The sequence below is a fragment of the Scleropages formosus genome, chromosome 8, assembly GCF_900964775.1.
Source record: "Scleropages formosus chromosome 8, fSclFor1.1, whole genome shotgun sequence".
Lineage (NCBI taxonomy): Eukaryota > Metazoa > Chordata > Actinopteri > Osteoglossiformes > Osteoglossidae > Scleropages > Scleropages formosus.
In genome coordinates this window covers 26,370,497-26,385,219 of record NC_041813.1, presented here as the reverse complement: position 1 = coordinate 26,385,219, position 14,723 = coordinate 26,370,497, and the positions used below count along the sequence as shown (strand labels likewise).

Genomic DNA, 14,723 nt, shown 5'->3' with positions numbered 1-14,723 from the left:
GTGTAAATTGGAGTAGGCTTGCAAACAGTACACCTGGAGTGCGGTGATTTCCGAGATTTGATTCTTAGCACCTGTTCATCACATTCTGTAGTGTGGTCACCAGGCACCGTGTACCCTGGACCCACCCCCCACCTCCCATCTGGCTGCTACACACTTTCAGTTCACACCTTGTCGCTCAGCAGTGCCGTTTACATGGCAACCGCGCAGTACGCAATGTTTCCACAGAAACCACGTGACAGCCACATCTGCTGGAGAAGGTTGGGCTCATGCAGAAGGGCAGCTGTGACACAGGATGCAGACTCCTTGACAGCACCCCAAAGGTACGTTCAGGAGCCCTCCGCTTCTTGAGAATGAGTGTGCATTTTAGAGGAAAAAAGAGGAAAATGGTTTTAATACTGGAACATAGTGCTAAGACAGAGGAGCTGAGCAGCATGCTCTTCTCTGCAGCTGCAACACACCCCAGAGATCCCTGCATGAGGATGTGCACAGGACCTTGAAGGCCATGCTGGCCATGGCCCTCCTGTACTGTAAAAATCCACAGTGGACACGTGAGCAGAGAACGACACCTTGCGGCCCGCGAAGCTACTAAAATTTACAGTCCACTGCCAGCTATTTTATGTTATGCCGTGTGTTCAGGAAATACTGTACGCTGCCTTATAGACAATAAATACTGTAACGTGTTGTCGTGAGTTTGGGCAGGAAAACGGGTCTGTTGTACATGGTTGCATTGTGGGTAAAATGTAAATAAGTGTTCAACCGCTGGGGGGACTTACAGGGAAAATAATGGGGTGAGACTGTTTGCCAATAAGATAGGGAGAAAGGCTGTGGTTGCTGAACAGACTGCTTTTAGGCAGTGGTGGAATTTAGTTCTGTTAATTTAGACTGTGTGTAGGACTAGATATCTTTATGGGACTAGTGATCTATTCTGATTAGGAGAGTTCTTGGGGGGGGAAGAAAAAAAAAAAAAGTCAAACTGAGAACATCGTTTTTCTGTGTGCTGATGTTCTAATAAAACATTCCCTATAAACACTGCTTTTGTGTCCTTCTTTGCTCCCTCTGAACCCAATACTGTATGCTGCCTTATAGACAATAAGTACCGTAACAACCTGTGCTGCTGTGAGTTTGGGCAGGAGAATGGATTTATTGTATGTGGGTGCATTGTGGGTAAAATGTAAATAAGTGTTTAACCACTGGGGGAACTTAGAGGGAAAATAATGGGGTGACAGTATTTCTTACTAAGACAGGAAGAAAGTCAAGGAGTGCTAGGTAGGCTGGCTTGAGGCACACTCAGGTTTCACTTCAAAACATACATTGTCTCTGTATCCTTCTTTGCTCCATCTGAACTGAGTGTGTTATATACTATAATACTGTATGCTGCCTTGTAGGCCATGAATTCTACAGTGTGTGTACACTTCAGACATGGCATTATGGAGACAAGTCCTGTCCATCTCACACACTATAACCAGCAGACTCTATAGACTGAACACTGTGCATCCTGCAGATAGATTTAAGCACAGATGATGTGTCCTGCAGACTGTGTGTAATACACACATTGCATGCAGCTGCCTAGGTTCCCCGCAGGCAGAATGAGCTAAAATGATGTGAACTTCCTGCAAAGAGTTACTTGAAAACTAAAAACGAGCTAATTTTCACATCGGAATGATATTTCTTCGACAGAAATTCATACTGCAGAACGCTGAGTGAAAATTACATAGGTCCTATCTTTGTCTAGGAGTTTCTGTTGTGTTAACCACGTCTTCCTTTTTCAGTATTTCATATCGAAGACATAGTTGGTTGCTGTGGGAACCTGCAGCAAATTATCTGCGAATGGAAACCACCCTCCCAAACCCAGCTGCACCTCCACAGCGCAAGCTCTGCTGCAGTGCTTCATTATGCTGTGTTTTTACATACACAATATCAGTCTTGAACAAAATCCAAATTCAATCAGGTTCACCGAAAAAGAATGTCAGCCGGATAGTGAGACAGGAGACGCATATTTTCTATGCGCGTCTGCATTGAACCTATTGAAAGCCGCCACCTCGTGGGCGAGCGTGGGACTGCAGGTCACCAGGAACGCAGTTTCCTGTAAGATGAAAACTTCATACATGGCAGCTGTCAAAGTCAGTAAGAAAAGGGCAACAATCACGCATCACTGCATCAAAGTATAAGGAATACTCTGAGGAACCTAGCATGGCAAAGCACTGTGGTGTGCCCTCTCTGAATCCTCACCTCTTGCCCCCCTCTTCATAGTAACTACCTCTGCGTCATTGCCACGTGCAATTTTAAGAAATTTCTCATATGCCACGAAAACAAACTACTTACAAACCAGCACTGTCTGATTTTTGCTTAGTCACTTTACAAACACCATCTGCTGATGTGCAGACACAGCATGAATATGTTTCTTACTAAAAACAAATGAGAACAGGAAATGATAAAAGCAAAAGGGATACATACATGTTTAAACATTTATTAAACGTTCTTTGAGTCCAGGAAGCATTTCCTGCACTCAGACACAATACATTTACATAATGGATTATTAGAGAAGTCAGGAATAATTAAAGACAGCTTCAACAGTATTCCAATATTACGCAACATCCTAATGACTGCATTATTACTGCAACGTTGTGGAGTGGCAAGAGAAAAACAGGAAGACGATCTGATGAAACAGAGCATGGCGGTAGGGCTGCTGGCCCAGCTCACGGCCATCCTGCTCTCTACATGTGCAATGTGGCCGGTGGCGGCAGCTGGGAATGCGCCACGGCGACAGCACAGCAGCATCTGCACATGCCATTCCACCTTTCCCCCCGATGGGCACCTCTTTCATACGCCAAGCTCTTTTGTGTCCCTCCGAGCTGGAATGCAGCATGAACCTAACGGTTCGTGGGTCCCAGAGAAAATACCAGGAGGCTGAGTGCAGCAAAGGACACAAAGCTCATTGCGGAGATGTCATTTCTACAAAGTGTGTTCCTAATCACGCCTCATCTCAATCACGCTTGCCAGGCCTGGAAACTTTCATTTTCACCTCGTTTCTTTGCTGCGTGTTCCCCTGGCAATACAAGCTGTACTCTTACAGTAAGGAAATTACAGTAAAACTGATTAACTTTTTAGTGAAAGCACCCACAGCTGTTAAACAATTTGAGCACAACGTGCTTCATTAAATCCCTACGTACGTACTGTCTTTATCACAGCAAGGAGGGCTTATCCATCATTTATGAAGTATATCTGTAAAATAATAACTTCAAGCTCCTGTTTGATGGAAAGAGCTGATTATTACAGATGAAGATAAAGTATTTTTCAGCCAGTTGAGCCAAAAACACCTTGACTAATGCTGCTGTGAATACTAAAGGGCAACAACAACAATGTGCAAAGAAAAAAATAATTACATTTTAACATTAGCATGGGACTGGCACAAAAAAGAGAAACGAGAAGGCAGCAGAGAGCCTTTGACTCATGAGCATCCTTTTCAGTAAGAACTGCCTCTGGGTCAGTTTGTCATTTTTCTTAGAATGGTTCAGGGTAGTCCTCAGAGCCCACAAAATAACCCCAAAGCAGAGGTCACCGATTCAAAAGAACAAATAACACCAGTTCAGTGTTATCTGCGTAAACCCTGCCAGGCCCCGAGGAGACCGATCGCACGGCTGCAAGGAGGAGATCTGGCTCACGGGTCTGGTCGCTGACCGTGGCCAAGCAAAACCCAGAGCAGCTGCTACCAGACGCAGCTCCACGCTCCCAACACCGCTGCTGGAAGGGGGAGGGGAAAGCATACAAAGTGTGACAAAGAGAGACGGCACCTATTCCTGCGTTGCGGATGGGGAGAAACCGGAAATGAGCCACGACTTACCTGCGATTCTGTATCCCTCCATGACAAGAGCTCACGAAAATAGCTGCTTGTCGCGTCAGAGTTTTTTTGCCTTCTTCTCTTTTTTTGAGACTTCCCCTTTCAGTATTTCTCACACCACTGAGCTATCCTTTCTGGCTCTTTCCCGCACTCACGCTCTCTCTCCAGTTTAATTCCTTCAGTCTGCTGTGATAATGAATGAACCTAAGACTGCTGCACAGCCATGTGCAGATCATATGCGGTTCTTTTTCTTCAACTTGCTTTACTTGGTGAGATTGCTCTTTTGTTTTCTCGCCCTCACACTGCTTCGGTATTGTTAGTTTCAAACGGAAACTCGCTCCGTGTGACTTGGAGTCCTCTGCCTGGAATAAGGCCCTCCACTCACTGGCGTGTGTCATGCTCACGTGAGAGCCACTACTACAACGCTCCTACTGTCAGTCCACGAAACTCAAATCACACTTTCAGGAACTTTCAACGGGGAATAGAGCCTAATCTCGTCTGGACGGTAGCCTGCAAGTGTGACGTTCCTAACGGAACGCAACCCGGGCTGAAGTATTTCTTGGAGTCCGCGTGTTCTCGGAAACTCCGTCCGTCGCAGACACGGCTCTGTCTCGAACTTTGACACCTCCCTCACTGCGCGATGACAGCCAAAGAGACAGCGCAGAGATCCTGCACTCCTCTGCAGTAACATTCATCCTTTTATGCTCTCCACCACATGGGGGTGTCAGAGGGACTCGCAACAGAACAAACAATGCGGACACTTTAATTTTGCCCAATAATATATATGTGTCAGTAATATATATGTGGTTTATATAGCACCTTTTGATAGACGGACTCCAGGACAACGAACCTTTCAACTAAGCCAGACACAAAAGCATTAGAAGAGGATGGGAGGTGGTTAGAGCGTCCTGTACAGGCCTGACAAATGTTAACACTGTTCAAGCCAAGAATTCTCAGACCTGATTCACTGTACCAGTCATACCTAGTTGTGTCAAATCGTGTCTGCCCATTGCGGACGCTTTTGGCGATTCTCCTCCGATACACCTGTTCCACAGCTTGACCGCTGAGCAGCCAGCTTTGGATGGGGGGGGGTGCTGACATTCCCCCATGTTTGTCTCTCAACAGTTCCCAGCTGCTTCATGGGCTTGCGGATGTGGACTACACAGCTGCTTACACAAGGCAGGGACAGGGTAGCCTCATGGACAGATCTTACCATGTGAGGGCATGTCCTGTGTGCGTACAGGCGCGTGTCAACCTCACTCAGGCACCCCCACACAGTTGCTTTCGGTAAGAGCCTGCTAGGGAAAGGGAGCAAGGTAAACACGCCAGTGCCAGTGCTCGGCGGACGTAAAGCCTAATGCTGACCGCAGTGGTTACTCACTTGGACTCGTGGGGTCTGAGGGCTCCACTCTCCTCAGCCTTCCGCTTGCAGTCCTCGTAATCCCTGCAGTAGAAAAGAGGGGACAGACAAGAAGGGTAGATTGGACACAGCTCTGAAACATGGGCACTGGGGCTGCTATATGCTTGGCTACACTCAGTTGCTTAACCCTGTGCCACCAAAATGGGGTCACAAAGGCAACGCACAAGCTCTCATGCAATAAACGAGCACAATTTTGTGTACCGAGGGTAACTCATCAGTAATTCTGCTAGCAACAGGAATCAGGTATTAAAACTTCTTTTACTTCCGAGAATTGACTGAATAGACAGTAAGAATCCTGGCAACATGCTGGAGAACAGCTTGTGTGGCCGGCTTTGTATCTAAACTTCAGTTGACGGACCGTCTTTCATAAACACTCTCATGGCAGTTCGTCTTTGTGGACAAATCTGTGGGCCTTTGTGTGCAAATCCATCCGGTGCTTCACAGATCGTGAATTGAAGTACTATTTTGGCCAGAATAAGGGCTTCATTTGTTCTTAGGTTTGTAACGATAACCGAGGGAAACTAATACAGCGGTTTTTGTTGATATTTATATGTGAATTCCTATGAATACATCATGATGCACAAAACTTTGACTCCTCCGTACGAAAATAAGTCTGGGTGAGTTCATCCAAAAGCGTGGATAATAGCTACACGACAGCCAGTGTGGTAACAGAAGATGGAGTACAGAGAGCTGGGACACTCAAACCACAAAGACAAAAACCTGGAAGCAACATCTGGTGATTTGGGCTAAAGAAACTTTCACTGCTGCTTCTGGGTTTAGGAAGTTAACCACAGGGGAGATTGTAATCTCCTTCTTGCTCTGAAATTGTGCCACAGCACTAACAATGCAGTAGTTTAATTGCACCGGAGAAGGTGCCCAGATATGCAAACAACGCAGAGCTGCGATGCACTTTGTTGAAACGGGATAGCACCGACTTCTTCACAGAGTTGACAGAAATTTATAATTTCAGTGTAATTATTTTCAAACTGACAGTAGACAAAAATCTGAAAAAAAGTGCTCCTTTTCACATAAGCATGTCCTTTTTTTTCGGCAGTATAGATAAAAAGGCACATTTATGCAGCACGGAAAAATATGAAGGCTTTGAACACTCCTTAAATGCAATCAGGAGAGAAATTTAAACATACGTCTATTGATCGATCATAACGAAGCAACGCCGGTGGATGACCTACGATCTGTGGAGAACCAGGGTAAATAAAGGAGAGGTGGAGACACTGTGATACCAGCCAACCTCTTGACCAAGCACTGTTTACTTAAGAGGTTTGGCTTCTGTTTATTCAGGAAAGCAGAATGCGGCTGCATTGTCACTTCTACATGCCGAACTGGACCCGGAGAGTTTTACACTCTTCGCTGCTCTGGTTATGTGTACGCGACACACTTGCGCAATGATGTCCTAAAGGCCAAGGGGATATTACATGTTGAGACAGTGCCCTCATTTCACAACTTTTTTTAAGGGAGGGCTTTAACCGGGATGTTGTAAACTTGATGTATTACAATACTGCGTACATTTATGCAGGAAAAGAATGCCACTCGCACAGGCCATTCAAACAATTTCGAACTCAAAGCTAAGTCAGAGACCTACAGCCTCCAGGCATTATGAACTAGTACGCCAAACAATGAATACATCTCGCATGAATAAACGGGAAATGCTCACACAGACATTAGAGGTTGGAGTCATATCCTGCTCAAATTACATTAATTCAAAAAACAAAAAATACAGAATACAGGAGTGAACGTCGAGTGGTGTTAGCTCAGTTCAAGGTCCACACACTGGCAGAAAGCAAACGGAACATGCAAATACTTCGCTCTTATCATTCAGAGCTCTGCAAGTTGTTGAACTTTATTTATGTATATTGAGTGTGCACGGGGGTGCGGTGGTGCAGTGGGTTGGACTGGGTCCTGCTCTCTGGTGGGTCTGGGATTCAAGTCCCGCTTGGGGTGCCTTGTGGCGGACTGGCGTCCCGTCCTGGGTGTGTCCCCTCCCCCTCTGGCCTTACGCCCTGTGTTGCCAGGTAGGCTCCGGTTCCCCCCGACCCTGTATGGGACAAGCGGTTCAGAAAATGTGTGTGTGTGCGTGTGCATGGTCTGGTCATGCACTGGTCAGTGAGAAATTACATGTCCCCAATAGCATTCCACCAAGCGCCATATAGTCAGTATAAAGTAATACTCTCTTACTGTCCTGGACTGCGTGTCTCGAGTTGTGCCAGCCATTCAAATTTTAGTCATGAGCAGAAGAATTTTAACAAATTTCAGAATTACATTAAAATGATTTTCAGGGCTTCCTTTATTCACCTGAACAGCATGTCTTTCGAGTGTGAGAGGAAACCAGAGCTCCCACAGAATATACAAAATGCATGCAGACTGGGCTGGGATTGAACCCATGTCCTCTTGTACCACCCAGGTGCTGTGAGACAGCAGTGGTCCCTGCTCAGTCTGTGTGGAGTTTGTATGTTCTCCTTGTGTCTGTGTGGGTTTTCTCTGGGTGCTCTGGTTTCCTCCCACACTCCAAAGACATGCTTAGGTTCACCCACAGAGTGTGAGTGACAGAGAGAGTGTGTTCCACTGATGTATGGATGAGTGACCCATTGTAAGTAGTGTATCTAGCAGCGTAAGTCACCTTGGTGAATAAGGTGTGTGGGCTGATAACAATACATAAAGTTCATTGAAAATCGCTTTGGAGAAAAGTGTCTGATAAATGTATAAATGTAATAGGTGCCTGTAAATCCTTCCGGATCGGGTCAATAAGCGAGCTGAAGTGAGATGAGTGGCGAGCAGCGCTGGATCATTATTGAAGGAGTGACTACAGTATAGTTAGTACAGTTACCATAGTTACCCCAGTTACTCATTGACAGCTGACAGCCTTCGGCGCGGCGGCTGGGGAGCAGAGCGTGATTCACGGTGACGGTCGGGAGCGGGAACAGCAACACGGGGCCCTCTAGTCCCTGGCCTGCAGCGCGAACGGAGCCAAGGACGATCGTTCGGACTCAAGAGTCCCAGGGCCTGCAGTGCGAGTGTGTGTGTGTGTGTGTGTGTGTGTGTGTGTTACTGAGGGCAGGCAGGCTGTGCAGGACCCGACACGCTTTTACACTCGCACAATAAGCAGAATGAAAGGCGATGATGAGTCAGGCACAGTCGGAAAGTCCAGCATTCCACCGAGCGCCATATACTCAGTATAAAGTAATACTCTCTTTTACTGTCCCGGACTGCGTGTCTCGAGTTGTGCCAGCCATTCAAATTTTAGCCATGAGCAGAAGAATTTTAACAAATTTCAGAATTACGTTAAAATGATTTTCAGGGCTTCCAGTGATGTAAAGTGGGAAATGCAAAACAAAAAAAATACCAAAATCACTACAAAATGACCAGAGTACAAGTATCAGAATCGAGCGAAGTGCATAATGCTGTTCTCTGAGTGTATTTTTCACTGCTTCCGATAAGAGAAGAAAAAATGAAAAAGAACTGTGTCTAGTATAGTTTCGTTTCATGCTTTTCGGAAGGTGATTTTTAAGCTGAGAACGACAGCAAAACTGTCCTAAGGCTGCATTGCCCTCACCTTCTCCAATACACGAAATAATACACGATCACATATTTGTTCTCTGTCTATGACACAGCGCATTTGTACGTGGAATCACAAAAATCAAATCTTTATGACCAGATTTTTTTCCTTCCAGTGGCCGATTCAAACCCAGAAGGCAAAGGCGCAGCCTGCCCAGGGGCCTCCTTATTTCAGTCCTATTTCGAAGACCGAACATGTACACGTGTCCCCTGCACAATCACATATAAACTGTATATATAGTGTCAGTGTATAATACAGTCTTTGTACCGCACCTATAAATCTCCTCATATAAATCAATGTGAATTGGGAGAGGAAGTGCAGAACCGGGACAACAGGTTTCTCCAGCCCATATTCCAACTGTAAACATCGCTAACCGTTCACACGAGACGTACGTGTATCATACATGTAGTACTTTTAGTGTACTTTTCCACAGAAAAACCGTTTTTTCGTCAGGACAAGTTGGACACACGGCGAACACAGGCTAGTTGCTTGGGAGAAGCCCGCCAGTTTAGTGCAAGGCAGCTGCAAACACACTGACTGAAGATGAATGAAAAACAAACAAAAAAAGCCATTAAGTATAAGAGTGAAACAGTAAATATATGAATGCGCAATTGTAAAAAGCACAAAAAAGTACACGGGTGTAACTGTAAACGGTCGCGGCGCTTCTCAGCCTTCTTCTGCGCTTTGACTCGCGGTATCGCAGCGACGCCCAGATCCTTCTTCTCTCGCGCTCGAGTCCAGGTCAGCAAGTGGCCCCCAAAATTGCATGGAAGTGCAACTGAAGAACGTCCCGCGCACGCCGTGAGAGAGAAAAAGTAATATGATAGAGGAAAGACTACAATATACTGTCCGTTACGTCGCGAGCAAACAGGACGGTCACCTGCGTAGCCCGTTCTCCTCATGTTCCGTCCGTCCCGCAGCAGCCGGCGTCAGTCTTTCGCACTCGCTTCTTCTCCCTCCGCTCTGGTCCGCAGCCTTCGACTCGATGTCCCCGTAATACGCGCCCGCTGCCCGAACCCGGTCGCTTCAAAAGAAGCGACTCGCCCGGAGTTTGATTAAGTCCTTCGAGCGATTTCTATGTTCATTCTGTCCCAGGATCTTTGCTCCTGCGGACGCACCTGCCCCGCGAGGGACCTACTCACTGCTCCGCACACACACGAAGAAGAGCGCGCGTTGCCCTCTACCTGTGCCGCGTGTTAATAAAGCGGATTACTCACTCACGGGCACAATGCAGCGTGCGTGTCTCTCTCTCTCTGTGTGTGTGTGTGTGTGTGTGTGTCTCAAAAGAAAGACAAACTACTGTTGGTTGCGAGTCCCCGGGCAGGCTCGCACCTGAGCCCCCGAACGCACGTCCTCCTCCTGAGGCGGGAGCGCCGCGACACTAATCCCTCCGTGAATGGAGAACATTCCCCAGTCACGTACGTACGTGTCGTTATACGTGAGCCCGTACGTGTCCGCAGCGGTGCCTGCAGTCGACATTGTACTACAGGGGAGGTTCGACACCCAGCGAGCCACCTCCCTTGGCTCCTTGAGAAAAGTTTGGGGAAAACGCCTCACCACAGACATTTTTGCCTTCATTCGTTTCGCAGAGGCCTTCCTCCAAGCGACCTTACCTCTCAGGGAACAAGGTAAAAGTGCAAAACCACCCACCTCAGCAGGTGGAAGACGGTTCGGGAAGTTTCAGAGTAGCAGGAAAAGTAATGTTGCGCGAAGTGAACGCTTTTTCGAGTAAAAAGCTTAATAATTGTGTTGCCTGACTATTTGGACCTCGTTTTCGTGTGGCTGCAATGCCTTCGAGAACAGCAGGTGGCATACTGGTTAAGCGACTGGTGAGAATTTCCAAAACGAAGGGCTCGGTAACGAAACGGAAAACGAGATGTGAGCAGAAACATGTAAAACGAATTTTTTCCAAGTTGGTACAAGACATAATGTACATGCAGTGTGATTGGCTGAAGACGGGATGCGAAAGTGTCCCAGGGAATCACTACAAAGGCCAAAGCAGAGACCACATGATCGACGTACTGTAACTTACATATAGAGTGAATTATCAGGAACAAACCTAAAGCAGAATAAAACACATATCAGCTAAAATATGGTATTAGCAACAAACATACAGCAGGAAGAGTGATAACACAGGTCTGAAATAGGTGATACTGCATGATGCTACATGGGTTATTAATGGGCCACAATGAAACTGACCTGCCGCTATAATAGCTGCGTGCAGTAAAAGCTTTACACTTGCATGGCATGCTTTCTGCCAGGTTGGCACACCGCGGTCCTCGGAATTGTGTGGCAAACACTTGGCAGCAAATTCTCCGTCGATTCATCGGTATCCGAACCTGTGATGCATATGCCGTCCTGGACTCAGCCAGAGCACGACGGTCCCATTTTCGATCACAGAAAAAGCGAGCGAGTCAAACCGCCGCCGTGTGCCACAGACAGACCTTTAAATTATCACACGTCTGTAACCTTATTGCTTGGAAAAACATAGTAATTAGGGACCGCTGAGCAAGGGCTGTGCCTCGGCAGCTGCCGTGCATTAGGATGGTCCGTAAAGCACTAAGCGCAAGGACTAATCTGTAGTGATCTCGAGTGGATCTGTTGAGGGCGACCTCACACTAACAATTTTACTCCGTTCGATCACTAAGTGCTGGTCGGCAGCACACGCGTTTGGTCGAGTAACTCTGAAAAAAGGTTGCATTGTCTCTTGCTGGCAGCGGCATGTTTGGTGTCTGTAGGTGGCGCAGTGAAGACAGTCAGGCGGCTTAAGTGTGCTGATGTGTCAGTGTTGGCGAGGCCACGTGGTTTGTGGTCTCCCAGACTGTGACTCAGAATCGACGGGTTGTGATCTGGGTGCAGTGCGAGGCCAAGTCTCAAGTCACTGATGTTGAGCTTCACAAATGGCGGACAATACCTACCGTGTCTCCGAAACGCATACTGCTTCCCTTGATGTATAAGAGCATTATATACTGTATTTCTTACTCAGGCGTGACATTCATTAGGAATAATAACCTCATGCGACCAATTATCTTTCAATAATTCACTTTAGTTTTGTAAAAAGACTGAGCATTGCAGTCCTGATCAACCAGTGATTTCCAGTTAACAAAGGACCAAGTCACGTTGGGTATGATCATCATGAACTCATTCAATGAAATGCTCAACATCAGGTTCCATACAATAGTTTGTAACCAATGATTGTTGATTCGTGCCCTTGTTTGTAATTTTATTTCGTTTAATCCTGACAGTAACACATACAGGTTGCATCACTGTACAGTTGTTACCCTGTAAATGTGTAAGGCCTGTTGAACTGTGGAAAGCTGCTAGTGTAGTGGTTAGTACTACTTCCTTTAGACCCGAAGATCGCAGCTTCAAGCTTCACCTCCAGCTGTAGTGCTCTTCAGCAAGGTACTTGCCTTAAGTCACCCTGGTAAAATAACAAAGCTGGCTAAATGGTGGGAAGGACTTTCACACTGCAAGCAGCTTTAGAGAACTGTAAGCTAATAGCGTAAGATGCCTTAGACAAAGGTGTGACCCAAGTGATGTCACACTCTGCAAAAATCATTATTTTACCAGTTGTTCTGTTATGATTTGATGAACAACAGATGAAAAATAATAGAGAGCAGTTTGGACCATACAGTACTGTTGATCACTAGGGTATGAGTGGGGACCCCTAGCGGACACGTGTAGAATTACAAGGCTGTAGACCTGCACCGCGCGCTGCGGGCAAACCGAACCCTTCAGTTCCTCGGAACTATTAGGAACGAAAGACAATAATAACAAACCAGCCACGATGTGCGAGTGGGGAATAACAGGACAACGACACAAGCAGCTGTGTAAAAAACACAGCAATTTTACATACAAGACGACCCTCCCTCCGCATTCAACTGAGGGCGAGTTTCCGGCTGCAATTCAAACGGGTAATTCGAAAACAGTGTGTACTCGTTTAACGTATTGAAGTGTGCAAAAGTAAGGCTGGCAAAACCCATAAGAGCACGAACATCCTGTTTCAAGCGTGTGTTGCTGTCTTTAACTACATCGAGAGCCGGGGGGAGGGGGGGGGATTCACACGGCCGCGCATTACCACAGCGGCGCTTTAAGGGGGCGGGGCGACAGAGACGCGCAGGCGCGTCAGTGTGCGTCACTCCTCCGACTACGACTGCCAGTACCAGTACCGATGGGCTTGTCGGGATCCGCTTTACCAAATCTGCATCGCACTCTTTCACGGTGAAACACTTACAGTACATCGCATCGGGCTTTTTCCTCGTTGTGGCTGTCTTTTTGCGTGGGAAGTGCTGAAATTTAAAAATTTTTTCCACTATGACAGTAACACGCCTCCATATCACCTCAAAGTCAAAGATGAGGCAAAAATTACGTCTCCCTTTTGTTCCCGCCAACCGGGCCTCCCCAAACATCTGTCGTCTCATTAAATTTCACGCCTTGGCGGCCTAAAGCTGGACCGATAGACAGCTGCTGAAAGGACTAGAAAATGATGGGTTCTTCACTCAGGCCACAGTTAGTGAAACGTGAGCATACAGTATAAAAAGCAGAAATATTCACTTTGGAAAAATGTAGTTATGAAAAAACGAAAGCAAATCTTACTTTCAGATACTTGCAGAATCATGACCCATCGTGATAAAACGTGTTCGCTCCATTCTAAGAAAGTGTCGAACAATTTCTTGCAGAGCATAATACCGTAACGTCTTAACTATACATCTGTAAGCAATGAAGTATTTTTTCCTAACAGTCTGGAATCTTTATCATATTGACCTTTTATAATGAAACCACCTTTCTGCAGCTTCTTAAAAGTGCAGGAACAAAAATGTCGCTTAAAATTTACTTAAATTATTTTCACGAGAGTCTGATCGCCCAGGTGATCCCTACATTTCCGGACGGGATGGATTTTCAGTTCTCCTGATGACAGGTCGTGAGAACAACCTAGCTAATACATTTGTTCACTACTGTATGTTTTGGCTTGGTGTTTATGTTTATTTAATTCCTAGAAGACCCTCCCTGTGACTTTGGAAATTAAATACATTACAAAACATCACACGATACAACTGCATGCACAAAAAAACCTGAGTGTATATTCACAAAAACAAAATAGAAATGGCAAACTAAAGCATACAGATGTCAGATCAATGAGAACTGTCACTTCTTTAAGATGTACTATAAGACTATGCTGGGATAACATAACTCCCATATGATTAAGTTGTTTAACAGAATTTAGTGGAAAAATACTCTCAAAACTCCCTCCCTATGTTTGAAAGAATTCAACCTTCCTCTTGATATGGGCCTGCAGAGATATTGACAACAAAGTCTGACAGAAGTGTGGAAAATATGTTTCTGGGTTACATTTAAGAGACAAACTCATTGAGCGTCAACTCTAAAAACTGAAGGTCACTGATGTTTTGCTGGTCTTGCAGCCTCATTTTCTCACTTTGTTACACCCGGAAACACAGGGCTGCTTGCGCACCCCTTGTAAAGTCTGCAAGTCATCTCAAACCACAGACAGGACATTTGCTCCATCTATGAGTCAACTTCCAATTCTGCACATATCACCATGTTATGTAGACCCTGCTAAGTAGAACCATGCAATGGAGCTTATCACTGCCATTGCTGTAACTGGCTTTTTTAAATCCTGAAAAACATTGATTTATGTCCTTTGATTCAAATTTTATTTGAAAATTCAATCTATTTGAGGAGATTAGTATTTGCAGGAGCTGAGAAGCTTCTCACAAGTACGACTGTTCTGTTCACCTTAAGAGTAACCTATCCACCTCTGTGAAATCACAAAGAAACTGAAAGAAAGAAAAAAAAAAAAAAAAAAAACCTGCCATATTGGTGATATAGAGATACAACAGTAAACATTGATGCAAGGCTGAAACATCAGCGCT

General features: G+C 45.8%; 1 protein-coding gene across 4 annotated transcripts in view; it reads right to left on the bottom strand.

Annotated features, from left to right (window-relative positions):
* LOC108937363 (septin-9-like) overlaps positions 1-10,208 on the bottom strand; it is a 46,026-nt gene extending 35,818 nt beyond the window's left edge. The window contains exons 1-3 of one of the 4 annotated variants that reach the window (XM_018757255.2): positions 9,710-10,208; positions 9,464-9,607; positions 5,220-5,282 (exon numbers count right to left, since the gene is read on the bottom strand). In XM_018757255.2, the coding sequence (XP_018612771.1) occupies positions 5,220-5,282; positions 9,464-9,607; positions 9,710-9,731 (229 nt within the window). In that variant the 5' untranslated portion in view covers positions 9,732-10,208. Of the gene's footprint in view, positions 1-3,841; positions 3,910-5,051; positions 5,096-5,219; positions 5,283-9,463; positions 9,608-9,709 lie in introns of those variants that run through there. The other 3 variants (XM_018757257.2, XM_018757260.2, XM_018757259.2) reach the window with 3 other exon arrangements.
* Between the last annotated feature and the right edge of the window lie 4,515 nt (positions 10,209-14,723).